The sequence below is a fragment of the Thunnus thynnus genome, chromosome 1 (genome assembly GCF_963924715.1).
Source record: "Thunnus thynnus chromosome 1, fThuThy2.1, whole genome shotgun sequence".
Classification (NCBI taxonomy): domain Eukaryota; kingdom Metazoa; phylum Chordata; class Actinopteri; order Scombriformes; family Scombridae; genus Thunnus; species Thunnus thynnus.
In genome coordinates, this window is record NC_089517.1 from 32951338 (window position 1) to 32978293 (window position 26956).

Genomic DNA, 26956 nt, shown 5'->3' on the forward strand with positions numbered 1-26956 from the left:
GACAAATGCATCATGACGGCAAAGGGTGACTGGAATTTTTGAGCATGAGAGTGACAGACAGGCACAGAAAAACAGACATGCTGCAAAGATTCATTGAACTTATTTTATGCTTGACAGTAAAGAGGATCAGCACTATAGTAGTGCCTTTTGTTCATTAGTCTTTGAAGCATAACTCATCATACTGCAATAATTGGAATTTATCAGCTTTAAGTCATACAAATTCTGCCATAAACATCACCTTAAGCTATACACAATTTACTAAATTAACCATAAGCATATTTTGTGTAATGATATTTCTCTCTGAAGTCAAACACCTTAAAAAGAAATGAACCGTTTCTTTTCTATCCGTGTGTGTCTTACCTTGATGCCACATCTCCAGCTGACAGGTAGTGCCATTCACATCTTTTCTTGGTAAGAATGAAAGCTCACACAGGCAGGCGAGTAAGCTCTCATTTAATTCAACAGAATGAAATTATACAACCAGTGGTTAAATCATAAATGAGTCCCATATAGGCTACATGTCTGTCTCTTTAGGGAAACAGGTTGTGCTTGTTTTACACACTCAGTTCATAGGGAAATTGAGAAATTACATTTTTCTCCTGGTAAGAGTGGCATTTGGGAGTGGGATGGTTACTATTTAGATTCAGTCCAGGTCTCAAAACCAAACATTTCATATTCCTCAAACTCACTGCCCATATGCTGTAAAGCTCATAGAGCAGCAATAGTCTTTTTCTCTATTTCTTAACAAAATAAGTCTCTTCGTGTGCTCTTCCTGAGGAGAGACTGAATGAAACGTACCTTCTGTGTATGTGTGAGGTAACCATGAAAATTACATAATTATTATAGTAATATCACATCATCATTGTCATCATCTTTGTGATCATCATCAACTACATCCTCATCATCATCAACACCACACATTATGGATAGGTCACCTTCATAAAATCATCTCAGCAACAATTGAAAAAGATTAAAGAGTTAAAAGCCAAGCATCGTCATGAGGCTGGATATATACTGGTTTTAACAGTACAGTACACTGACAAAAATAAAGACTCAAATAAATTATTAGAAGACGCACTATAGATCATATATCATATATCTGCACATGGCAGGTGAATAAATGTAAAAACTCAGTCTAGAACGTCTCTCTGTTGTTCCCTCTCTCTGTGTCTGAGTGGTTTCCTGGTCTTTTAGGCAACCAGACAGAGAGAAGTCTGGGTCTGCATGCAACAATCTTCTCCTTATATGTGTCTGATGAAAGGAGAGATTAAATGAGTATAAGTTTGGAGGAAAGACGAGATGTCTTCTGCCTCCCGTAACTCTGCATCCTTCAGTATCCTGAAGAACGGAATTATTCATTTCTTCAGTGTTTCTCCTCTTTTTGTTCCTTGATTCTTGTTTCCCATTCTTCCCAGACCTCCAGATGAGACTTTGAGAGGAGCAGATCCTTAAGTGTTACCTGCCACACTATTAATACTGTTTGGAGAGTGAAGGAAGAAGAGAAGACAGGGGCAATCAATTTAGGACTGTTGTGACTCTCTTGCTCCTCTTCCTTCTCTTCTTTCAATGAGTGAAATGCAAGCTCTGTCTGCATTTCCTCTCTTCTACTCTTCCACCCTTCTCCATCTAGAAGTCCATGGACATGGAGCGCTGTTGGGGGTCAACTATGGTGGTACTGTTACGAGCGCTGTTGCCGCGGACACTGAGGGTTCCGCAGACTCCCGCCATCCCGCCACCGATACCTCCAGCGATGCCGCTAGGCCCTGCCATCCCCACTCCTGTCATCCCCATTCCACCTGCCATCCCCATTCCTCCTGACATTGGCACTCCTCCTGTTATCCCCGATGCTCCTCCAATCCCTCCTCCTGCCATCCCCGACGCTCCTCCTCCTCCCATTGCTGCTCCACCTGTGGCTCCTCCCGCTCCTCCTCCCCCACGCCCATAGATCTCACAGGGGATCTCCTCTGTGACGCGGTCCTCAATGACCTGCTGGTCACAGTCGTGAGTCTGTGCGTGCTGCTTGTAGCCGTAGCAGCTTTTCTTGTAGCTGGCTGTGGAGTTGAAAGTCTTCATGGGTGGTGGCTTGGAGAAGTCGTTGTGGTAGGACAGCTCCATGGAGCTCAGGGTGGTGCGGCTGTGCTTCATACTGCCGCCTCCAGTAGCAACTGAGGCTTGCGAGCCGCAGTGGTGCTCGTGGACACAGCGGGACATGGTGGAGGAGCGCCGCAGCTTGTGGAAGCTGTCCAGCTCTTCAGACAGGTCAGCTAGGTCTGAGGATATCTCCTTGTCTCGTAGAGAGAAGAGCTCATAGTGGGGCGGGTCAAAGACCTCCTGGAAGCCCGCCTTGTTGAAAACACCAGGCCGCCGAGCTACAACCTTAACGAGACAAAAAAAACATTTAGAAAATTCAATGTTAGTGATTCACAAGCCACAAGTTTTCACATTGATATGATAATATATCAAGACGACAACTGGAGTAACACTGACAACATACAACTTTCATTGGAAGCACGACAAATGTTCTACTTTGAAATGAAAAGTTACAAAACGCTGTTGGAAGGAAAGTGGAGATTTTTTTCTTACTCGTGGATAATCAACACACTGTGTTATTTATTTTTTACAGCCTGTGGTAAAGATGTTGCCATAAAGTTTGCTAGTATACTGCATTTTTACACCATCGACTGCTCAAACAGCCAGAGGTATTTTCTAGAGCCTCAATTTTTCACAATGTTCAGTGGTCATACAGGAAGAAATCCATTACAGAGGAGTCACAGAAGCCAATTTCTTTACAAAGCGTAGCCTCAATAGACCAGCCATAAAGAAATGCTTTTTGAGTAAGGAGAGTCTTCAGGGAATTGTGGGAAATTACACACTAAAGTAACACATAGATGTGTCAGGTTGAGAAAAAATGGCTGAACCAAAAAAGAAAATCATCCTATAACTAAACATCTCCTACAATATATTGCATTAGACATTTTTTGATATAGTATATAATGGTGTTGAAGCACCCAAAGGTGGAGTTTTTCTTTCTTCACTGTCTCCAAAGCCGGTGTACCCCCATCTGGTTTCAAATCCCAGCCTTGCTTTCAATTATGTGTCTCTTCTCTTGTGGTTCTCTCTGCTTTCCTGCTGAAAAAAAGGTCAACCACAAAAGAATGAGTTACCTTTTTCCTTGGCTGCTTCATTTGGACCAAGATGGAGATGATAAGGAGAACCAGAACTATGCCTGACGAAACACCAATCACTGTGCCGTGGGTCTTTGTGATCTGATGGAAGAGACCCTTAGATCGCTTCTCTGGAGAGAAGGAAGGGGAGAGGAGAGGAGAAAATAAGAAGATGAAGTTAGATTTTAAAGACAACATTATTGTAATTATAATGACCTCAGTAGGGAATAATTGGCAAAATGTTGACCATACCTTTGCAGTGGTTTTCATCCCACGGGTAGACACAGTTCTGAACTCCATTGCACACCAGAGAGTTGTTAATACACATGTTGCTGTGGCAGAAGAATGTATTGGCTGAACAGGGGGCTGCAGGCAAGAGACAATACACAGAGATAATGGAAGTTAGAATAAAAAACAACAGAACAACAGCTGTCTAATAGTGCTGAGTAAAAGATGACTACACAGTGAAAAGCACCAGGAGCTATTTTGATGATAATAACAATAAAACAATAACAACAATAAAACAACAATGTTTTGGCTGTGGAAATCTGTAGAGGCATGTGATAAAAGATAAAGTCTTATATTATTTCTCCAAACACAAGAAGTCTAACGGAGACAGTCCACACAGGGCCATACATCATCATTTCCTGCAGACACAACATCAGGGAGCAATGAGGAGAGGAGACAGCAGCTTCACTGAGCTGCTGCCTTCATGTCAAGGGAGTGTGAGAAACGGGAGGCAGGAAGGAGAGAGGCGCTGGGAGAGTGGATGGTAGGAGGAGAGCAAGAATTCGGGGAAGGATGAAAAGAAGGAAGGGAGGTGCTGGAAACAGCTTCAAGCTATCATGGGGTGCAGATGGTCGGGCAGGTGCCATGAGACACCGCACATTAAAGTGACTGTTAGCCAATGAAGGCTGAGATGGCAGAGACAAAGATGACTAGTAATTGATGCTGGCTGCTAGGCTCAGGAGATCGATGCACTGCCAGTCAGGAGGAAGAGCCGCACGGCTGAGGGAAGATGCAGATGCCTGAGTTTTGGTGGAGATGTTTTAGGGCTGCAGTAAAATCTAGGGGAAATCTGGTTCTTATGTGCAGAGTGAAGCAAGAAACGGGTGAAGTGGAAGTTGAGGAAAAGCAGTAGAATAATATATTTCCTATGTGTTCTATAGTGTGATTTTTCCCCATCAGGTCCTGAGGAATCAGGGCCACCAGGTCGCTTATGTAGCAGTCAGGCACTGAGCATTTAACCAAGTGTTAAATATACTGGAGGACAAACACAGACCTCCCATGTAACAGGTGAAAATAATATCTGAAATATATACTCAGCGGTTATCCATGCTTATTAGTTTGAAAATAATTTTAATTTACTGCACTACACAACAAATTATTCATAGGTTTGAGCAACTGATGGGGCCATTCTTCTGAAACCAGCCCCTGGTTAAACAAACAGCACTATGTACATTAAAACCACACTTGAAGTTCTACTGTGAAGTGTCATTGTTATGGAGGAGTTTCACCATGTGTAAGTGTGTCAACTGCATTTTGTAATTCAATGAAATTTTAATTTTGACATTTTGAGGTGTCAATAACAACAAAACATGCTATTTTGAGACATAAATTTGAAGAAATGTGTTTTTTCTCTTTTGTTATCCCTCCTCTATTGAGTAACAACTCCCATGCCCTCTTATCTAATCTTTTATCAGCTTCAAGAAAAGAACATCATGCTCAGAAAATACCTGTACAGTGTAACCACCTCATGGTTATTTTCAACCAGCACTCACACAATCACATGTTGCTGCTCACTGTGCACCTTTGCTGTTCAGCGTAATATTTCACCTCTATCACTTATGGCTTATTCTCTACTATAAATTGTCCTTTCTCAGCCCCTCTGACAGACATTTTCCACCTCTCTTTTATTTATTTATTTTTTTACCACACACACAGGCTTTTTCACACACACGTGGACACACTCTCTCAGTCTTTATCACAGCTTCAACAGATTGCGGTCTGCTCCACCAGCTTCACCCCTGCTCCAAGGTCCGCCGTGATGAGAGCTCTGAACCTGCACTTCCCTTCCCCGGCATCCTTGCTCTGCCTCAGTGTTAAATAACTTTGACAAAGAGAAACGTATATGTGTGTATTGGCATGTGTATGAGAGGGAGAGTGTGTGTGTGTGTTGGAGTGTCCTTCCAATCCATCTCCCAGTGAGCCTGTAGACGGGGTTGCTACACTGACATTACGATCACTTCCAAACCGATTATAGGTCTCCCGCCTTCAAAATGTAGCTTCTCAGAGGGTGTCAACAACGCTTCCCCCACCCTCCCTTCATACACACACACACATCTCCATCTTTTCCCTCTACATTCCCAGAACCAGAGCGTCACGTCTGAATGTATGCACTGTGTGTGTGCGTGGGTGTGTGTATTTAGTCTTAATATGTCTGGTTTACATGTCAGATTGGGTTCTGGGGGTTAGATTAGATTAGAGCTTAGATTAGAGCACATTAAGGATGCTCGAGTGCGAAAGGCAAAACTCATCTTCTTCTCTGAGTGACAAAGATTAATGCATCCCTCTCTGGACTGGATTATCCATATATTGCATCGGGTAAGTGCCGGGGACACCAGCCAATTTGCCGTGCTGGGAGCATCAATGTGAAAAAAATGAAAAATGTAAATAGTTTTCGTGGTCAAAAACGGCAGATACAACATTTATAAAGCACTTGATCTAGCTTTTATTTATCATATTATTCAATATCATCTTGTTAATAAGAATATAACAGTTGAAAAGAAGCTGCTGCTGTGCGTCTTTCAACACTACAGGGGTTTGAGAGCGGCGAAGAGAGAGAGAGACACTGTTATTTCAGTAATAACAGTAGTACACTTCATTGCTGAGAGAAAAAATGTTCAAAGACCATTTTACTAACCCAACCTCCTGTGTGGAATAAGTACACCTTTGTATTCCTGAGTGCTATGGTTCATACATTAGTTAACTATCCTATTTTCTGTTTTACAAAGGCGAGAAGGAAAATCAAGTCCTTTATAAATGTTGTATCTGCTGTTTCTAAACAGGGAAACGAAAAATGCGTTTTCGCTTGTGGGTTTTGAAATGAAAATCAAATCAATATTCTGTTTTCATTCCTTTCATTTTTGTTTCTGAAACTGCAGAACAACAAAACAACCATAATGTCTAATAGCCTATGCATTGCAATACATTGTCTCAATGTGCTATTCCTTATACTGTCACATCACCTCACCTGGCACTATATGATCATTCAGCTGATGGAATGGTTCCTTGCAACAGTCGTTATTGGGCTTGCCTTATTTGGTATATGTATGTAATGATTTTTTTTAGACATACTCTGTAATGGTTTTCCATGTAGTCTTCATACAGGCCGTTTATGATGGAAATAATGATATTTAGCATGACATGTTGCATTGGGATGTGAATTGCATTCAGATTTGAGCATCAGTGTAAGGGCTAGTATGGCATTTGTAGGCCCATGTCTATCTATGGTGTCAAGTTTTTTGGTTGTGTATAGTATGTATGTTAAGCCTGTACTTCAGCAATACGTCCATGTAAATCTATGGTCTTCATACTCATAATAAATTTCACTTTTTTACATATAAAGTGGGAGGAGGGGGGCACTTCAAGTCTGGTCATCCTAAATCTCCTCACTGTGTTAATACCTGCCTGATCCCTCTGACCTCTAAGTAAACTTTCAGCCAGCCGCTGACTCTGACCAAATAAAGTCTGGGAGTTATTCAAGAGACTTTAGACTTCTCTGAGATGAACTGTGTGATCAGAATTAATGAGGATCCAAATGCTCTTAAGGACTCTCAGAATGAAAAAACACACCCTTGCTGGATTTAAAAGGCCATTAAGTTCTGACTGCAATGGTTATAGGTTTGCTGAAGAAAACAACATTAGCATTCAGCCGGGGTTTGGGAAGTGTGCAGGAGAATGTGGCAATTAATATCTCAGTCTATTCAGGCATTTAATGAAAATATTACGGTGTGCTAACAGAAAAAGAGTTTCCTGCATGGCAATTCCTGCTACTTTATGTACAACCTTTAACAGCATCTGTTAGAAGGTTCCTTGTCCTTCAAAAATGATGAAGCTTAATGTGTTATTACTTCCCGCACATCCATTAATCCCATTCAGCTTTTCTTTAAGTCAAACCAGATAAATATGTTTCTATTTTCCTGTTGTAAGTGACCTAGAATAGGCACAGTATCATGTTGTGACATGCATATCAAGAAATTATTTGATGCTTTCAGTTATTTAAAAAACACTGGAGTAAATAATTGGTTTTCTCATATCTGTGTTCTAAACACAGCACAGCGTAATTAGCTTTCCTTTCTGAAATGACACTTCAGTGTCTGTTAGTGACTAGTGATGCATACAGAATGTGGGGCATAAATCAAGTGTATTTGTGTGCATGTTTATGTGTGGGTGGATAATGTGGTGGCCGATGGCTTATAGGTATTACATTATGGTACATATGGTGCCTTTCGTAATACATAAAAGTGAGTTAAAATAGTGAGATTATGACTGTGAGGACTGGCACTCACGGTCGACAAATGAGGTGAAGAGCATGCGGAAGCGGCTGAGTCGACTCTTCTCATCGGCCCACATTCGCACGACTCCCACACCGTTATCCAGCATCACATCATTGGCCACGGTGCTACAGAACTTGGCCTTGAGGTTCTCAATGGCGCTGCTGCCATCGTAAACGGCCACAAAGTTCTTCTTGCACTCATTAGAGTGTTCCATCTGGTACTCCATGAAGCGCAGGTAGATCTGCAGATAGACAGGAAATGCTAATCAGAGTGAAGCTGAATGAATACCAGAAATCCACAGCAATTCTTAATTTCACCTCACAGCTGTCTAACCATAACCAGCAACTGTACTGTCTATGTAGGCAAAAAAATGCATCACATCAGTAAAGCAAATTTACCTGAAAAATGTTCAGACACAGATAATGAATAGAATACAATAGATTAGTATAAAACCCTGTGACAGTTTGGCAACCTGCCCACCTCTCTTCCAGAGCACGCTGGGATAGGAACAGGATAAGCTGTTTAGAGGATGCAGCTATGGAAAATGGAATCAAATAATAACAGTAAATCTAATCTAAGTTGTGAAGCAAGCATGCATCATTCACATATGGATAACCAACTACTTAGAAAAATCAATCTTTCAAAATATCTGTCATAGTGCTGCCTGCTCTGCTTCCTCACCCTCCTCTTTTCTCTTAGCTGTGTCTCAATTCAGAGAACGCTGCAGGGAATGCAAGGCTAGTGAACTGAATCTGCACCTCCTCCCAAATGAGAGAGTCTATTCTCAGACTGCAAAACTAGTGTGCTTGGGTGGTCCTTGTAGACAATAACTTTAAATGATAAAGCTGGGAATTTCCACCATGGAACTGTGGTCAAACAGCTGACATAGCAGTAAATACCAGTGGGAAATCTGGGAAAGTCTCATGATACTGAAGTTTGCAGTGTCAGCTGTGATGTTGCTCTTCAACAAAGTTCAATAAAAGGCCTTTTTCACAGCAGACATCTTGAATTGCCAGAGTAGGAAAAGCACAGGTGTCACTAATAATATTAATGACGGCTTTGGTCTCTCTGTTACAGTGAGCTGGCATGCCCAATACTAGGACCTTGAAACTGAAGCAGCTAAATGAATCATCATTAATCTTATTAATTACAGTTGTGCTTTTCTACTGTGACCTGTCAAAATGTCTTCTGTGAAAAATACCTATTGCCAGACTTTGCTTATTTGATGTGCCTGTGACAATGACAACTCAAACACAATCACCTAGTGAATACAACTTTGGTTATATGACATTTTAAGATTTGATGAGGATCGCTTGATGGGACTATTAAAATACTGTCTGACATAGATCAGTGTGTCCACCAAATTCATGCAAAAGATGGCCTTTCTCAGTCTCTTAATAGACCTTTTTCAAAGCAATCATCTCAACTTGCACAGGTATAGCTAATAATAGTAACAATCCAGTTAGAAAGCATGCACAGTATCAGGGTCCTGGAACTGGCTCATCAAAGTGCAATTCATTTGTTATTAATGTTTTTAAGTACACCTGTGACTTTCCAGTTATTATTATTAAATCTATATAATCTCTATATATTAAGTTCTCCTTAATATATAAACAGTTGCATTAAGTTAAACCTTTCAAAGTCATCACATAAAAAATGTCTTTAAATTGTCTTTAAATTGAAAAAATCATATCAGCAGTAATGACATAAGATCTTGGTCACAGGGGCAGAAAAACTTAGATAAAACTTCAGCACATTGAGCACAAAAGCACCTGTAAGCATACAGAAGTTAAAGGTATACTATGCAGGATTTTCCCAAAAAATGATGCACAGACTCATACAAAAATAATCCCTCTCAATAATCACTTATGACCTACTAGGAGTGTGTGTCAGTGTATGTATCTACAGAGATCCTGCTCTCTGCCTGCATTCTCTTATTATTTTGCTGTGTTCGGGTCATTTCTGGGCTTGAACCTTTGGACAGTGGGTGTGTAGCCTCCAGCCAATAACAGCGTTCAGGGTGTGAGTGTGAGGCTCTATAAAAACGTAGCAACATGGACAAGAGGAAGTTATGAATATGGCAGAAACAGCGCAGATGTTCTGCTTGTTCAAAAGTTGTTTGATAAATTGCTCATACTGTCTCCCTTACTGTCAGATTTTGCAGTTGTAGTCAACATGAGTGAAGTATAAAGTCCGTTTCATTCTGTTTGCTGTGGACTCTGCAGCAGACTGCTGTCAACTGGGTATATGTGTGTGTGTGTGTGTGTGTGTGTGTATGTGTGTGTGTGTGTGTGTGTGTGTGTGTGTGTGTGTGGAGCTCAGCCCCGCCCTCGTGCATACAGAGAGCAGAGAGATACATTGTGCTGGGGACGAGGGCCAACTTTGAATGTTGTGTTTTTCAAATAGTAATCAACAAATCCTGCGTAGTATGCCTTTAAGTAGCTACATGCTTTTATTCTGCTGCTGAATGTGCTGCTCTGTTCCTTCTGCATCACTGAGCTAATATCTGGTGAGGCAACTCCGAGCGGCTGCTAAATTCAGATCCTCTTCACACTGCACATGTACGACCAGTGAAATGACTGTGGGGACTGTGTGTGTGTGTTTATATGTTAGTTAAGTTAGATAGGGCATGTGTGACTAATGCATGAATGTTTACATATGTATGCATAAAATATTTCTTGTATACCTATGAGTGTATATATATCCCTCCCACTGAGGATGCAAGGAGAGACACAAGGAAACCATGTGAAGAGAGAGGAAACAAAGAAATATTTTAGTTTTTAGATTTTAGTTTTTAAAGAAATGAGATGTCCTTCTGAAGTGTCACGTGATGCGATGTCTGTTTCTGATGATTCTGATGATCCGTTTTCAGCTGATCACAACTGGATCAGCTGTCAGTTCAAACAGCTGTAGTGACGTTTGATAGAGTTTGTATCTGCACACATGTGCGCTGTCCTAATACTAACAGCAGCTGTTTTCTCTCAGCAGCCTGTAACCCATTTAACAAACACCTGCACGTGAATAAAAACCTGCACTCTGTATTTATACTGTGTACTGTGTCCTGCTCAGAGGCACAGGGACCATTTCTACTGGCAGAATGCGTTTACATTATTTATTAATGACTGCATTTGTATTTATTGATATTCTAATTGTTGATTCATGGTTTAATAGGCCAGAGTATGATTATGGTGGCCTTTTGAACACTGGAAATTATTTATTAGGCTAAATGTTCCACGGAAGAAGGAAATGATGTAACTCATATCAAACCTGATGTTTAGGAATTCTCAGCCTCACATGTGCCTGAATGGAAATTATGATAAATTATGTAAAATATAAATGTGTTAAAATAAAATATAAAAAGTGTTTCTTGCTGACAGACAGACTCTTCCTTAGGCTACTTTAATTTTAAACACAATAAAAGTTAATGGGGGAAATAACAGATCATGAAAAGAAAAATCTTTCTAATAAATGAAGAAAGTTGTTTATGGTTCTTTTGTTTATCAGACTACCAATCAGTGATGGTTAACTAGATGGTGAATCAGAAAACAAATACAATATAATACTTGGGAGTGATACACTTGAGTTTAATCTGTAATCTGTCTCCACTCAGTGATGTGATGTATAAGATCAGTCCAATCAGCTGCAGCGTCCAATCAATAACTACTTTCCAATAAGGGGGTGTGCTTGCTGGTAAAAGATTTCCATGAAGGCGGCTCTCGTGCAACCTTGCTCCTCGGAGCAGAAATAAGAGCTTTGACGGCCTTCGAAATGAAGGACCAGAACGACTTCCGGTTCAAGTGAGGAGCAAGGAGCGAGGAAAGATCAAATAAGACAGTAAATACCTGAGATGTTCCCATTGTGGTCAGTGAGTAGCACAGGAGCATGAGCACTTATTCCGTCAATGGGATTTTGGATATCAACTCCTAAATATCAGAATTTATGACAACACATCAGCCAGGGCTGCATTTTATAAACAACATTCTCCTGCATTGCCTTTTCCCATGCTGCCTCTCTGTGTGTTTGCACTGCTAATTATGTATTCAATTACAATCACAATACAGACATGACCACAGGAGGATTTGTTCTCAATGACTGGAGTGTGATTCATACAAAATATTTAAACCAGCAAACTCACTGAAAGGCTTATATAGATGTACCTCTGCTTGGTTGCTTGTTTACTTAATTACATTCTTTGGAAAAAAGCAGGTCAGAACAATATTCTCCTATCACACAAAAGATGATAGTAGAAGAAGTTTTGACCTGAAGGACTCATACATTTCTTTCTGAGTGTTGGACAAATCCATTACTCTTTTTTATGCTGGAATTCTTCAAAAGCACACTGACATCACATTTGCTACTAAGGGTACAAAAGAGAAAAAAGTAAAAATAATACTGACATAAAGACAGAGAACGCTGTCAAGGTGAAGTCCTGAAACAACTCTGTTGACAGAAAGGGAGAACACACTGCACAGACTGCTAGTAGACAAGGGGAGTCTGGAGTTGACTCCACAGCTACTTAGAAATTCAGAGCTGTTTCTGCTCTTGTTTATATTCAGAGCATCACCCCACTTCAACACTGCGAGCTTTCATGCTAAATTTCTAAATTATTTCACCCCAGATTCCTTTTTTGTAGACAATTCATATCTATTCTGGGATAGACTGTGTGCGTCACTAGCTAGACGAGATGAGATTTTGTATCAGTTGCCATGTGGTCCAGCTTAGATTTGCTGTTTACGCTGATTAATTAGAAAACATTAGTTCTTTGACTGAAAAATATACTTCTCAGGATGTTTATAGATTTCATGTTATAACTACTTTTGTTAAGTTAGGGTGTGCACTTGTCAGGATTTTTAAAATAGCTTTGAGTCATGAGTCATCCAAACAAAACTCCAGACAACACTCATCCTTACCCCCATAATGGAAAATTTTGAATGCACCAAACAGAGGTTGCAGGACAGGATAAGAGCAACACCTGCCATGATTCCTGATGACTAATACGATCCCGTGTACTGACCTTGGACTGAGGAGGAGCCCTGATGGTCCAGATACAGTCCAGAGCATCACCAGGCTTCACTCTCTCTTCTTCCTCCACCTGACTGGAGCGAATAATCCCATCAAATCCACCTATTTCAAACTGACAGTCTGTAGAGAGGAATGTGGAGGAGAGGTAGGAAGAGAAAGAGACAGAGGGAAAAGGAGAGAGAGAGGTGAAAAACACAGTAAAGGTGAGAAAGAGGTTAGATGTAGGTACATGAGAAGCAAGAGAGAATAAGGATAAAAGAGAGAGAGAGAGCAAAATACGACGAGACAAAAGGGTAGGATGAGAAGAGGAGCATGACAGACTGAGGGACAGATGAAGGATTTCATTTAAAGAAGTAAAGGATTAAAGGCGGAATAGAAGTGAGCACAGCGGATTAGGACAAAGGACAATAAGAAGACAGAGGAACAAAGGCAGACAGACAGACAAGGAGGAAACAGCAGGATAAAAGAGGTGTGTGTTCCTTCATGTGTTTGGTGTATGTGTGTGTTTGTACGTCCTTTCACTTTAGGTACAATTGTGTGCTTGTCAAGGTACATTTGCACGTTCAGCATTCACGTCAGAGGCAGAGATAGCCTCCGGTAAGCTTCTGAGCACAGAGGAGCTCTTCAAAAAGAATCTGGCAAAATACTGAAGAGCTTACCTGGGATGGGGTTTAGCAGTCCGCCCACGTGTAGATGGAAATCAGGGTCTGAAATGATAAGATTTGGGAGGCACGTTACTCTCAATCCACACAGCAGAAATAGGCAAGCAGAGAACACAAGATAAGATCCCATTAAGGCAGGCCAGATAAAGCAGAGAGGGGTCTGTTTGAAGCTAATATCTGTTGCCTGATGGGAGACGCTGATTTCTAGGCATATTGTGTTTAGATTCAGGAGGCTCTGATGTTGAGCGTGTGACTGCTGAAGAGCATGAAAAGCGAAGGAAAGAAGCCCGTGATGTTTGGGAAATTGGAGACCCCATGGGTGACTTGTGGATGTCTAGCCAGCCCATGTTCAGTCATCCTTTACTGGTAATGAACACAAAAAAGTTGGGCGATGCAAGAAAATGATGTTTTAGGGAAGAATGATATTTTTTTCTGTCACACTGAGGTCAGACTCTCTTTTATACTTTTGAGGACTTTGTAAAATCTGTCTGGGACCAGTTCTCTACATATCTTCCGTCAAACCTTTGAAGTCTACTGAAATTAGCTTGGAGAGTCTGAGGGTGTACTTGGGCATTACATTCACTGCAAAAGTACAGTTTGGGTGTCTCTACCTGCAATGAAGGTATATTTGATTCGAAAGCCGAGGCCCTCCAGCTCCTCGTCGCTGGTGAACTTGATCCACATGAAACGGCCCGTTGATGTAACCAGGCCCGGGTTCTTGCCCCCACAGAAGCGATCGATGAGCGGCGAGAACCCAAATGGTCCATCACGGATTTCGATGTGATCGAAGCGGCACTCAAATGATGGCTCGATGTAGTAATTCTTATCAAAAGCCAGCTGAATCCTTTGTCTAGGGAGAGCTTTGGCGAGCAAAAGAGTGGGGAGAGAAAAGAAACAAAAGAGGGAAAAAATCCATGAAAGGAAAAAATAAATCTTGCTTTTTGCAGGACAAAGACAAATCTGGATGATAGTCTAAAGCATAAATAAAAGGAGGTGCAAATATGAGTTAATCTGGATTTTAAAATTGATTTTAAATCAGAGCAGGCTGTTATGCTCAGTAAACTCAAACTTGTTAGAAGTTGGGTCAGGCTGAGGTACAGGGTACTAACTAAAGCACTTTTCAGACATGGGATACTTTTCTGGCTTAAAACATACAAATCACACAAGAAACAGTCACATGATATCATAATTTGGTAAACAGCAGAATAAATGTTTAACCTGGTTCAATCACCCAGACTTTGTTTATGCTTTGGTTTGTTCTTTCCAACTGTGGTAAACAGCACAATACACACATTTCTGCATCTATTAACCATGTATGCAACTATACACAAAAACACACACAATCTGACACGTCAGCATTGTTGTGTTCAAGTCAGTGAATTAAGAACATTGCAATCGCAGCATGAACTGTAGTTCACAAGTTCACCTGTCATGCAAATCCAGATCATGTCTTATATAAAGAATGGACAGAGCTCTTAAATAGCCCCCTCACACACACACACACACACACACACAAACATACACAAACTCAGGAAGCATTTAACAAGGGAAATGTATTCCTGCCTTGGGGGATGAATCATGGAAGTATAACATTTAGAAGAAAAAGATCGAGGTCAAGGGTGGTACATGTGTTTGGTACAGCATGTAACAAAATAAAATAACACAGAAGATGCTCTTTTCTCTGTGTGAAATACTGTCTCTGTTCTTGTGTTTGAATTTGAGCCCGAGTGTTCTCCTTTTCTGCTTGAACGAGCAGCTTGTATGCCTGCACTTCCTGCTATCATTCCCTGTAGAGTCTCATTCTCTCTATAACTTTCTATATCCTTCTTTCTCTCACACACACACACAAATGACACAGCTTGATACAGAAAGAGCAGAAAGTATAATCACTCGATCTATTGAGCTGATGAACTGGGGGACATAACACAATCAATGAGCCTCACTAACCACAAATTATGATTACAAAGCTATCTGATTAGCACTTATGCCAAACGTGAACATCTCTCTGTCTCTATGTGAGGCAGAATAAAAGGCTCAACACTGCAGCCTGGATGTGATTATGACTGAGGCCATTTAAGACCAAATAATAGCAAATGATAGGTTCCATCTGTCGCCTTCCAGACCAACAGCGATGAACTACTGCACACACTAGTAGGCTGTCTGTGTTGAAGTCACGGCTTATTCCTCAACAATAGGTCTGGGCTTGCTTTGTCCACAGGGGGAGCCCTTGAGCCATGTGTAAAATCTAAACCCCACCACGACCAAGCACACATCTGATCTGCATTTCTGATTTCATGAGAGGCTGTGCTTTAACTTCATGGACAAACAGTTCTTCAATTTGGTATGAAAACACATCAACCACTATCCCAAACCTCATCTCCTATAGCTGCTAGCGATGCTTTCGATTATATTTCCCGCACACCACCAAATTACTGATGGATGTGATATTTCTGGTAAACACTAAAGCGTTGAAAAGGGCGCTTGCAATTCAGTGATATGCCCCACCAGAGCTCAGTTCTGTAGCAGATGTTTATCTCTTTTATGTTTCATTCAATAGCGGAGTCTTCTGGCACACCCTGCCAATAGAGAGGAACACAGCACTACTCTGATTAGGCCAGACGTCAGGGGCTACCCACAATGCGCCACTCTCCATCATTTTCAAAGGGCTATATCTGTGTGCTGAAACAAACTCAGGATGGCTCATTCGGCAAATGTCAGGCTCATTGCCCGCCAGCAAAGGAACGGAAAATCAGATAGGGACAAGGTATATAAAACAATGTCAGTCAGACTAATGACATTCACTGAAGGAGGCAATATGCTGACAGGTGGGAAACTGTGTCAGCTGTTCTGGTGACAACAGCTACCGAGCAGAAGATAAAGCTTTCAGATGGAAAAGGGCCTGGCTTTACCTTCCAGGATGTAAACGCACTCCTTGTTGGGCGGGTAGGTGTTGGGGTAATTCGGCGATGTGAACACCCCGCCGTTGATGTTGCGGACCCACGTGCCACAGTCGTTCTGGTTAGGGCTCTGGGCGCCATGCTCGGTCGGGGAATCTAAAAGCGTAGACGCAGAGAGCAGACGGACAGATGGGTTATTGAGTTGGGGATCAATGAGGGAATGATTGGAAGGCAGGGAGAGTGGAGGGAGGGTTAGAGAAAGAAAAGAAAAAGAGAGAAAAGCGACAAGCGAAAAAGCAAAGAAAGAAGGAGGAAAGGAAAGACTAGGATGAAGAAAAGGACCATTTTGTCCTGTAGACATACAGGCTCCTTATTTCACACAGCGTTGCTCAGTATGTGTGAAATAACATTCACATTCAGTAGAAGGATATTTGATCTGTGGCTTACCTTTAGTTCTCTGTGCCAGAGCGAAACCCTCTTCTATGAGAAAGAAGAGTATCCACGCTGTAAAACACATAATACAACATTTATACAACAAAAAAATGAAAATCACTGAACAGCCGCAGAAGTACGAGCGATAACCTGCAGTATTGATTTCAACTAACCTTGATGAATAGTGAGTAAAATATAAATCAATACAATTTCAAGTAAATCCCTGACAGAGTTGGTAAATTTCAAAAAGCATATAGCAGTAGAGAAAGGAGGCAGAGAGCTATCAGAGGAATGATTATCATATGGTGTATATACAAATGTAGCCAGTCTTTATAATACTGGTCTCTGTTCGAGATATAATCATATTGCCAATATGAAGCACATAAAGCATTCATGAAAGGTCAGCGCTGGAAAATATTACAGACGCATTCAATGATGAATCATTTGATGTAGATGTACATGCTTCTGCTAAAGTTTCTAATATTAATGTCTGTATACCTGCATGGATTATGTGGTCCAGTTTCATTAATGGAAGCAGTGATATTTAGCATTCTTCTCCATGAGTTAATGAAGTGGGTCCAAACTCTTAGACAGCATCTTCTTATAAATGAGGAAAACATTTATGAATCGTTACTGTTGATTTATTTTGTTAAGGATATCTGGGCCAGTACACACTGAACTAGAGCTGCAACTCTAGATTATTTCATTATCGATTAATCTACTGATTATCTGACTGGCAGCCTGTAACATAATCCCGTAGTCCTGTTCCCCAAACTAAAGGCACGGATGCCTGTGTAAAACCCCCAAATATTTAGTTTACCATCACATAAGACAAAGAAAAGCAGCAATGATTGGCATTTTCTGCTCGAAAAAAATGACTTCAATAATGAATCATTTCATCTCTACACTGAGCAGACCTCAAACTTGAATGGATCAATGACTAATTCCACAATAAATACATGCAGAGGAGAGGAAGGTAGTAATAAAAAGGCATTAGCTACTATAGATTAGTAGTAGTATAGTGGTTGTGGTTGTAGAAACATTCTGATATTTACTGAGTAGGGTTTAAGAGGTTTAGGGCAGCTCTCATGGTAAGAGATTTCTGGGGTAAGTAGCATAATGTAGTTGCTGCAAATTATAGTTGCTGTATAATATGGCTGCAGGTGCACCAGCAGGGACACATGCGATAGTCTTAGCGACTGCTGCTGATGCACCACCTGTGGTAGCTCCTGAAGTAGTGCATTATTGGCATATAGCAGGATTAGTCATTACATTGGAGGTAGTACAGCAGTAGAACGGTTGATGTAGTGAAAGTTGTCTAGCAGTAATAGAAGTAGTTGTTCATTAAAGATATAAACATCAACTCTCATCCAAACCATGAGACTCTAATCTGCAGCCTCTAGGCAGCAGAAACATAAAGCATTAGCTGAAAAAAAAAAAAACAGGATTATAGGCTCCAAGGCTTACAGCACTGATGAGAAGACAGGCATTTGGGCAGAGCACAGCTACAGACAATAGGTGAAATATGTTGCATTACAATGATATCTGCACTGAGGGCGAGCATGTTACAGCTTCTGACACTGTCTTGCTCTGATAAGCCGCTATAGACCTGATCCCCACTGAGTTCATAATAGGTTGGCCCGCTCACATCGAATTAGAGAGCGAGCGTGAGCCTGGCACATTGCATAATGGCACCCAGTAAGGAAGGATGGAAGACAGAGAGAGTAAAGAGGAGAGAGAGAGAGGGGCGCGGGTCTAATGAAGAAGAATGCATGGTTAACATAAGCAGTGAACACAACCGCACCAATGATCATGCACGTTTGAATGGACTCATTTTGAAATGCACGCACGCACACACACACACACACACACACACACACACGGCCTCCAGGCTCCTCATTACTTCTATCTCCATTATCTTGCAATGAAGTATTGTAGGTGGGAGTATGAACTACCACAGGCAGCACATTTAGAGAACAGACCACCCAAACCGAAAAGCCATGTTACAAAAAGATGCTGTTGGCTCTCTGAAGCCTTTTAGTGACTAAATCTTGTAAATAGCAAGAGAACTGCTGTCCTCAACAAAGCTCCTACATGCAAAATGGTTATCTTTTAAAGGCCTTTAGGCTGCAAATATAAACAAAACATGTAACCGTTTCACCTTTAAAAGTTTTGAACCTCAGAGTTACATTAAGCTATAGTGACAGATGTGTGTATCAAGCACTTAAATAGCTTATTCAAATGAACTTATTAGGCAAAAGTTGCATTATTAATGTAGCCATTTGTAACATGTTTTGCAATATTATAAATAAATTACAAGGTAAATAGAGTTTGCAGCCATTGTCACTTCAATACCACACCAGAATGGTTGATAATGCTGCTCACAACGAATGTCAATTAATAGGCTATCTTTGAGAAAAAAAAAAAAAATCACTGTTGAGTTCACTATCAGGCAGCTAATATAATATATAATGTAACAAACTGCAGGCTGGGTCTTGCATGTGCAGCTCAAGACATATTTCCGACAAGCGTTGGTCTTATCCCATAAAATAAGCTTTATCTGACCTCTGTTCATTTTTAAAAAGCCAGAGGGAAAATGACCGCGGGTTCAAACCCCGCGATTCTAGGTCATGTCATTTCATTTCTACATCACTTCTCACTTCATTTTACAAGCCAAGTTAAGGCTTTAATCTGCTTTTTCCTCTGAAACTGACTAGACATTGTCAGACAAAAACAGAGGCCATCACAGCCATAACACAGAGCATACGGAAGGACCGGGAATTATAGAAAAGCTGATAACGTGAAATTTTGCTCGGTTATGTCCTGTCCGAAAAAGGAACCACGGCCTTTTAACCAATTGCGTAGCCTGTAGGCCTAAGCTATCTGGCGTTGTTTGCAAGCATTTAGGCTACCAGCTATAAAAGGCCACCAGGAAATATGACTAGGCTAATTGAATTGGTAACATTTGATAAAAGCTATAACATGGTTAAACTCTCTGATATTGAGATTAATCGGGTGTCAACAGGCTTAAACGGTTAAAATGAAGAACGGCAGCATTGTCCAATTAATGTAGTTGCACCTGTGGCCACATAGCAGTTCATTTATCGTCGACATGCTGTTAATGGAGCTTAAGAGAAGTCCAATTAACAGTTAACTTCATAAATTGTTGAAATAGGCTAACCAACGAAAACAGAACTTACATTTATTCTAGCGGAACTACTGCAGTAAACCGCCCGCACCAAAGCACCACGAACGCTTCACTGACCACATCAAGAGAGGTGCTGCAGCCGCGTGCTGCGTTGCGTGCCTCAGGTGTTGATGGCGCGAGACGGTGGCTGAAGCCGGAGCCAGTGGAGCAGCAGCACCGCACGCGCACCGCACGCGCACCTGCTACAGGACTCGGGCTTTAAACTCGGAGAGCTTCTTCTGCTACGGAGGTTGTAAAACCTTATAATTAGTGTTTGCAGCCGCTGTTCGTTTTAATCAAAAACAGTTTTTTGTGGCGACATTTATGGAGACAAAGTGCTACAGTCGACTGTTTGTGACATACAATATGTTATTATGTCAGTGATTAAAAACACACAGTCAAACTGTCCGCTCATTGGAAACACTCTCTGCTCCCTGACGGTTTTATCGCTTCTATATGGATTTCAAATAGTATGTGACCTCTGCTGTCTATTATAATCATGAAACACAGATTGCACTCACGTATGCTGGTATGGACAGAGACACACCTCATACAGTGCAAACTGGCTGCTGGAAGAACAAACTCTCCTTTTTAAATTTTCTTTCTTTTTAAATTTCACTCTGAAATGCTTCATCATAGGACCAGAATAGTAAATTAAGAAATCAGTGCTAATCAATGAAATGATCAAAACCAGCGGAGCATTAATCAAACATTTTAGGAACCATTTGGCGTTATTTTAGTTTATTTTTGACTGGTCGGTTCTAACCAAACCCCAGAAGAACCTGTTTGGCTTTTGCTGAATCTTATAAAATAAGGAAGCAGACTAACAGATCAGCCAGTGGTTCATGTGTAGTAGTGATGTAGACAATAAAAAGATTTGCCATAAACAGTCACAAGAAGGCAACTTGATAACAAAGACAAATATAGGCGAAAGACAGAAGGATGTATTTGTCAGAGAGCAGCGGAAAAAGAAAAAAAAATCAGAATCAGTTTGCATATATATTTAAATTTAAGCTCTCACAGTCAAAGCTGATTACATAGAAAATGAGGAATATCGTAATTGTTCTCAAACTGTCTCATCCATAGTGAGTATCTTATAATTTTATGTCATCCTCATGCTCTGGAAATGTATTGACATCGTTATCACCTGTCAATAAAACACCTAATGTGTTGAATAACAAAAAAAGGAACAAGGTAAATACATTTATCCAAAGCTTCAAATAATGAAATGTCGATTTCTGCCCAAGGCGCCGGACCCTGACGCGCACCACGGATGCTCGGGCAGCTCGTAAACGACTCACCTCTGTACATTTCCTCTCACGATGTGATTCCAACCCAAAAGCACCTTTCTAAAAACACCCCCCAATTCTGTCCATTTTATGGATCCAACGGGCTTTTCACAAAATCCAACTTTTCTCCGGCAACAGTAAATCCATTACGCAGAGCCACGCTCCAAGAAGAAAGCAGCGAGCACCAAGCTCTCCTTCAGTCGGCGATCCCGCTGCGTTTGGCTGGAAGAGGAACGCTGCTTGTGAGCCTTTCAGCCAGGCATCATCACACTAAAACCAGCCTCCTGTGGGACTACAGTGGAGATGACATGTGGAGGGTGGACTGATCCAAGCGGACTGACGCGCTTTAGGAGAGGTGGATATCCAAAAGACGCATACGGGTGAATGATGGATGGATGGAGAGAGACAGAGAGGAGGAGGAGGAGGAGAAGGAGGAGGAGAGCCTATCTCTGTCTGCTCTCCGTCCGTGTCTGAACTAAGAAATGCTCCTGAACGAGGCTCATTTAAGCCGTGGGCGCTGCTTACATCAATGAGTGGCTTGTCATGAGCATCGTGAAGCTAGACAGAATGAGAAAAACACTTTTCCGGTCGGTACTATCAAAATGAAACCTCACAGGCGAACTTGTTGCATCTTTTTTAAATTACAACAAATACAGTGTAAATGCAGAATTCAGGCAAAGTCCTGTTGTAGTCAACTAGAGATTCAGGTCTACTATGTAAATCCTAATGCTGCTTGCAAGTTATGAGACATAATTAACCCCCATGAAGCAGACTAACTGCATCAGGGTAAAAGCTGGATGCGTCCTCTTTTGTACACAGAGACACTACATGTGTCTACTGTGACATATTGTACATAATGTACATCATTCACAGTCCAAAATGTTCTAGATTTTTTTTTTTAGATCTTCCCCACATAATTTAATAACTCTTTCCAGACTGCTGCTGTTTTGAAACTCAACATGTTGAGTTTGTTTCATTTAATCTATTATCAAGTCTAAGCGTGATATGCGAGAAGTTTGGGAGGCTGATCAAATGTTGCATATTAAACCTTTTCAAGTTACAAGTGTTTCTTCTACGTGCTGTGACTGTGAGGTTTAATGAAGTGTCAACAATCCCACCCCAATATTTCCTATTTTTCCCGCCATGCTTTTATTTTCAAGGCTACATCACCCAGTTTCCGGCTGTGCTCTATCTTTCTCACTAGGCTTGACGCAATTTGTAACGTGCACCATCTCCTTGCTTGAAGTGTCTTCTCTCTCTAGCGTGGGCACACACACACGCACGCACGCATACACGCACACGCACACTCACACAACTATTGCTATTATATACATCAGTTCGGATCTGCTCATAAGCTACCACACTGTCATTTGCTGTGCTAGGAAGGTTTACTCTCTGCATGCATTATTTAGCAGGGTGGGTCCTGAAGTGGGTTGCTGGGCCCCAGAGGGAAGCTCAGAGGAGCCTCCAGGGCTCCTCAGAAAAATTAAAGGCAGTTTAATTTCACTGCTGCTTCACTCACTTCTAGTTTAGATAACGAGAGCATGTGAAGCTGCGCAGCCACAAAATAAACAAAAGATGTTCTTAGAAAGGAGTTTCAGGGGCAGAATTCTTGTAAGTGGTGTATTATGGTTCGGGGACTCATGTGTAGCTATTAATTTCACGAGAAGCTTTGATTAGAGTGCATCATGGAAAAGAAACAGAGTCTAAAACCTACAAATTAAGCGACCCGGAGTCAATTTAAGCAGGAAGAACCTTTATTCTCAACCTCAGTAAGTAAACACATTTAGTTGCTGGAACATTCATTTGCAAATCCACAAAACAAAATAAATTATATACACCCACAGTTAATCATTAGTTTAAAAAAGTGCAAACCACTTGGACAGGCATGAGCTCGTTCATGTAAAATAAATATCAGAACAAACCAGAGCGCCCGGCCCAATTAAATTTAAAAAGTCAATGAAAACGAAGCACATCTCAAAAAAACAAGCTGGAGTAAATTGCACATTATTCAGCAGGACGACCAGATTTTAGACTGTTAGCTGAGCTTTGATGCAGTGGCGACAGACAGTTGCAGGATGCAGCATAGAAGCTTCTTTTTTTTTGGCACTCACCATGATGCACTGTGATACTGTGATCAACTGAGAAAAAGATGAACTTGCACTCAGCAGACCTGAAGGCCATTAATCATTTTTGGTGAGATTAGTAGCAGAAAAATGTTCCACTGAATTATTATGTCGCTTGTGTCCATTTTCTGTTCACTTTGCACTGCTTGCTGCTGCAGTCGCACGGCAGAGATCGATATCACAGAGATTCAAATTTGTTTCATTTTACAGGTTATAAAATCTGAAGGATTTCATTACAGTTTCACAGACACAGGTGGATGTACTAGACAAAGACAATGGACGGTAACACACACACACACATGGATTTCAAGTAACACTGCACATTTCCACACATGGTGCCCAAATGTGCTTCTCTTCCAGTGAGCAAACATGAACAAAGAGCTTATAATATCGGAGTGACTTGTTGGGCGTTTTAACAGCAATCTGTGTCATTTTGTCAAAATGCTCTAATAACACCACTGATGATCACACTACAGCCGGTCCTGAGAAATCCCAGCTTTAAATTTGTGAGTGATCTGCATTAGGATTTCTCTCCGTGTCTCTGTGGCCTTGTTGCAGCTCCTGTACTTCTAACACTGGAATGAATAAATGAAATGGAACATGAATATTTCACATCTGACTTGAGGACTGAAAAATATCAAAAAGAAACGTTTTGGGGCAAATGAGGATCCATTTATTGGCCCTTGAAATGAGACTGAGTGTAGATGTATGTGTGTGTGTGTGTGTGTGTGTAGATGTGAAGGGTGTTAGGTGGCTGGCAGGAGAGGACATTCTCCCATGATGCAGTTGTCTTCCTTCACATGGCATCAAAATGGAAACGGTGGGCTTCCTGCCTCTTCTCTCGGTCATCCGCTTTCTGAACAACACACACAAAGAGAGAAACACCATGTCAGTCAAGATTTTAAGGTCTGACGTCATGGATAACAATAAGTAACATAATCCTTTAATTTGTTCTGCTTGAACACAGAGGACATTTCATTAATGGGTGGATTTTGTAGTACCACTATGTCTATATGTGTGTGTGTGTGTGTGTGTGTGTGTGTGTGTGTGTGTGTTTGTGTGTGTGTGTGTGTGTGTGTGTGTGTGTGTACCATGATTAATTTTGTCAAAAAAAACTATGACAAAAGTTGTCAAAGTTGTACAAGTTGAAAACTAGACTAAAATAAATAAAACACTTCTATGAACAGGTGAACAGTGCCTTTTCTGCTAACCTAGTGGTAGACAAGAACAACACCTGTAACCATGGTAACTGTACACAACAAAGACAAACAAATTGACTAACATTTCACTGATGAAAAATATTAAAATGCCTCTAGCTTTGTTGACTAAAACTAACAAGAATCAAACGACTAAAATTCAACTAAAAGTCGTACACATTTTCATCAGAAGACTAAATCAACATCAGGTGCCAAAATTAAAGGACAGGTTCACAGTTTTTCTAGTCTGCCTTAAAACAACAGTCAGATGCATGTTTTTCTTGCTGTAATCATTCCTTCTGTTCATACTGACAATCAGAAGATCCCTTCATAATGCACTGCAATCCTGAAGTTATGCGGACATTACCCAGAGGAGCTGTATGTGACAACGCAAATGTCCGAATCAGTTGGATCGGACATAAAATGGATTTTACCCTGCCAGCTCCGATTGAGCCCATGTGTGAATACAGCAGGTCATTTTCTGGAGAATTCACAGCAAGAGAGTGGGCGTGTTGATGACGTTTCTATCATGTGACTGGTGTGAAACCAGAAGAATATAAACATCCGAGGGTGAAGAAGAAGGGTCATTTACACAAAGACATGAATGAAAATGTCTAACTGGAGAGACGAGATCTGTTGGTGAGGGCTCACGCTGAAATCGTCAGACAAATTCAAGGAATGGCAAGAGATTCTTTATGACCAAATTACGAACCAGCTACGTGACCGCTTGTGCTCTTTGCATCTGGTCCTGCCTACTGCTCACTCTACCCAGGTGCCATCTCTCATTTAATGGAGTATTTCCAGCAGGTGAGAACGCGTCTGACACAGACAATCTCCTGATGCGTGTCACATGTCTGAAAGGGCAACTCAGGACAACGTTCAGACCTAATTCTCCAGACATTTCTCGGAGTTCATATGAGAAAACGGTTTAAGTGATGGAAGCCAAAATCCAGTTTTTGTTTTGAGCAAAAATATATTTAAAAATATATTGAAGATAATGAGGCTCCAGCTGTCTGAGGTAGCTAAATAAAATGGATATCTCCCACTGTTACAGTCTTTTTAGTAAAAAAATGTCTGCTTTGTATCTCGGTGGATATTTTTTTTCCTGTTCAGCAGCAGTGGAAGGATTGTAACAAAAAGAGGGCATTTGGCACTAAAAAGACTGTACCTTTGAAAGATGCTGACTTGATTTTTGACAGATGAAGCCTCATATTAGCTTCAAATAAATTTTTAAATACATCTTTGCACAGGAGGAGGAATTTGGATTTTGTTGCCCATCACTTCATGGTATCTCTTAATGGTCAGTATGAACAGGAGGAAACATTACAGCAATTAAAACCAGTTTCAATGTTCATTTGGTAACCTGACTATTGTTTTAGGATGGACTTGAAAAATTGTGAACTCATCCTTTAACACTGGTGTGTACATCTGTGTGTATGTAAGTAAACTTTATTATTCTTGAACCTCAAGCTTAGAAAACAGCCAAAATGTGGATATACAAGCTACAATATGTCATACAGTGAGTCTATGCAACTGGATCAGTGGCTTCTCTCAGCAACCTGTACCAAGCTGAGTCACAGTCAGTGATGTAATGCCAGGCCTGCTGTCATATTCACTGATTAACTATGGCTTAATTAAATGGACCCATTGGTAGATTGGTGGTGTGTTTAGGTCTCCTTGCTCGTGTAACAACAACTACCAATTAATTGTTTAAACAATTTGTCCTTTTGGGAAAATGAGCATAAGATAAAGCACGGTGAACTTTGCAGTCTAATTATTAAATTTGTTGAGCAACCACGAGAGAATAAATGTAGCAGGTCTTAAATTAGACTTCTGATGGGACGTTAACCTTTGGATATTTAATCAAAGAGGTGCAGGTGGGAAAAAAAGTGAATTATCTGTCATCTTTGCAAATTCTTTGACTTATACAATCTCATGAGACATTGCAAACACACCGTACAAACAAACCCACACTCTCACCCCCCAACACACACACACACTCACACACTTTCTGTCCTTATGTGAACATGAAAAAGCCTTTTAAGGATAAGGGCTTCTAAAGAGATAATACATGTATATTTAAAGTCAACAGTCTATTATCATCCTCTGAGCACTGAGACACACAGGCAGGTGTGATGACTGGAGGCGGCGGCATCACAGCCAAGCTGACAGAAGTGCGGCATAGACCCCCCCTCACCCCTTAACACCTCCTCCCCCCCTTCCTCCCCTCCAGCTCCACACGTGGCTGAGGGCATTGCTCACGTCCCATGCTCCTAACATTCACGCTGTGGTGAGGAAAACTTTTAGCCAACAGCAGCAATTTTTCACGCTTTCTGTTCACTTCTTTGAACTGACAGCTGACGTCGTCCTCTGTAGACTGGGTACATTTCATGATCCGAGGGCCCGTGAAAAACCATTTTGT

At 41.1% G+C, this 26956-nt stretch overlaps 2 protein-coding genes across 4 annotated transcripts in view; both read right to left on the bottom strand.

Moving 5' to 3' along the window:
• Nucleotides 1-436: 436 nt before the first annotated feature.
• On the bottom strand, nucleotides 437-21934 carry LOC137187235 (neuropilin and tolloid-like protein 2). 2 transcript variants are annotated; one of them, XM_067596005.1, is made up of 10 exons: nucleotides 21225-21934; nucleotides 16752-16808; nucleotides 16317-16460; nucleotides 14019-14267; nucleotides 13405-13452; nucleotides 12738-12865; nucleotides 7736-7964; nucleotides 3417-3530; nucleotides 3165-3295; nucleotides 437-2376 (listed from the first exon to the last, which is right to left on the bottom strand). In XM_067596005.1, exons 1-10 carry the CDS (start codon nucleotides 21232-21234, stop codon nucleotides 1627-1629), a joined length of 1860 nt encoding a protein of 619 aa, XP_067452106.1. In that variant the 5' UTR covers nucleotides 21235-21934; the 3' UTR covers nucleotides 437-1626. The 2 variants fall into 2 exon arrangements, with proteins under 2 accessions (XP_067452106.1, XP_067452097.1); XM_067595996.1 differs by lacking the exon at nucleotides 21225-21934 and adding an exon at nucleotides 17235-19274.
• Nucleotides 21935-22951: 1017 nt separating this feature from the next.
• The window catches only part of itfg1 (integrin alpha FG-GAP repeat containing 1), a 148507-nt gene continuing 144502 nt past the window's right edge, over nucleotides 22952-26956 (bottom strand). For both annotated transcript variants that reach the window (XM_067596020.1, XM_067596011.1), the window contains exon 18: nucleotides 22952-24194. In XM_067596020.1, coding sequence (XP_067452121.1) covers nucleotides 24135-24194 — 60 coding nt within the window. In that variant the 3' untranslated portion in view covers nucleotides 22952-24134. The remainder of the gene's footprint in view (nucleotides 24195-26956) is intronic.

Bases quoted from the DNA above. Each gene is read 5' to 3' on its own strand.
- LOC137187235 (XM_067595996.1), bottom strand. From the start codon at position 17,262: ATGAAACTGGACCACATAATCCATGCAG. The intron at 16,809-17,234 runs GTATACAGACAT...TGTGTTTTACAG, and splicing joins GGACCACATAATCCATGCAG to CGTGGATACTCTTCTTTCTC. The intron at 3,296-3,416 runs GTATGGTCAACA...CCTTCTCTCCAG, and splicing joins GGATGAAAACCACTGCAAAG to AGAAGCGATCTAAGGGTCTC.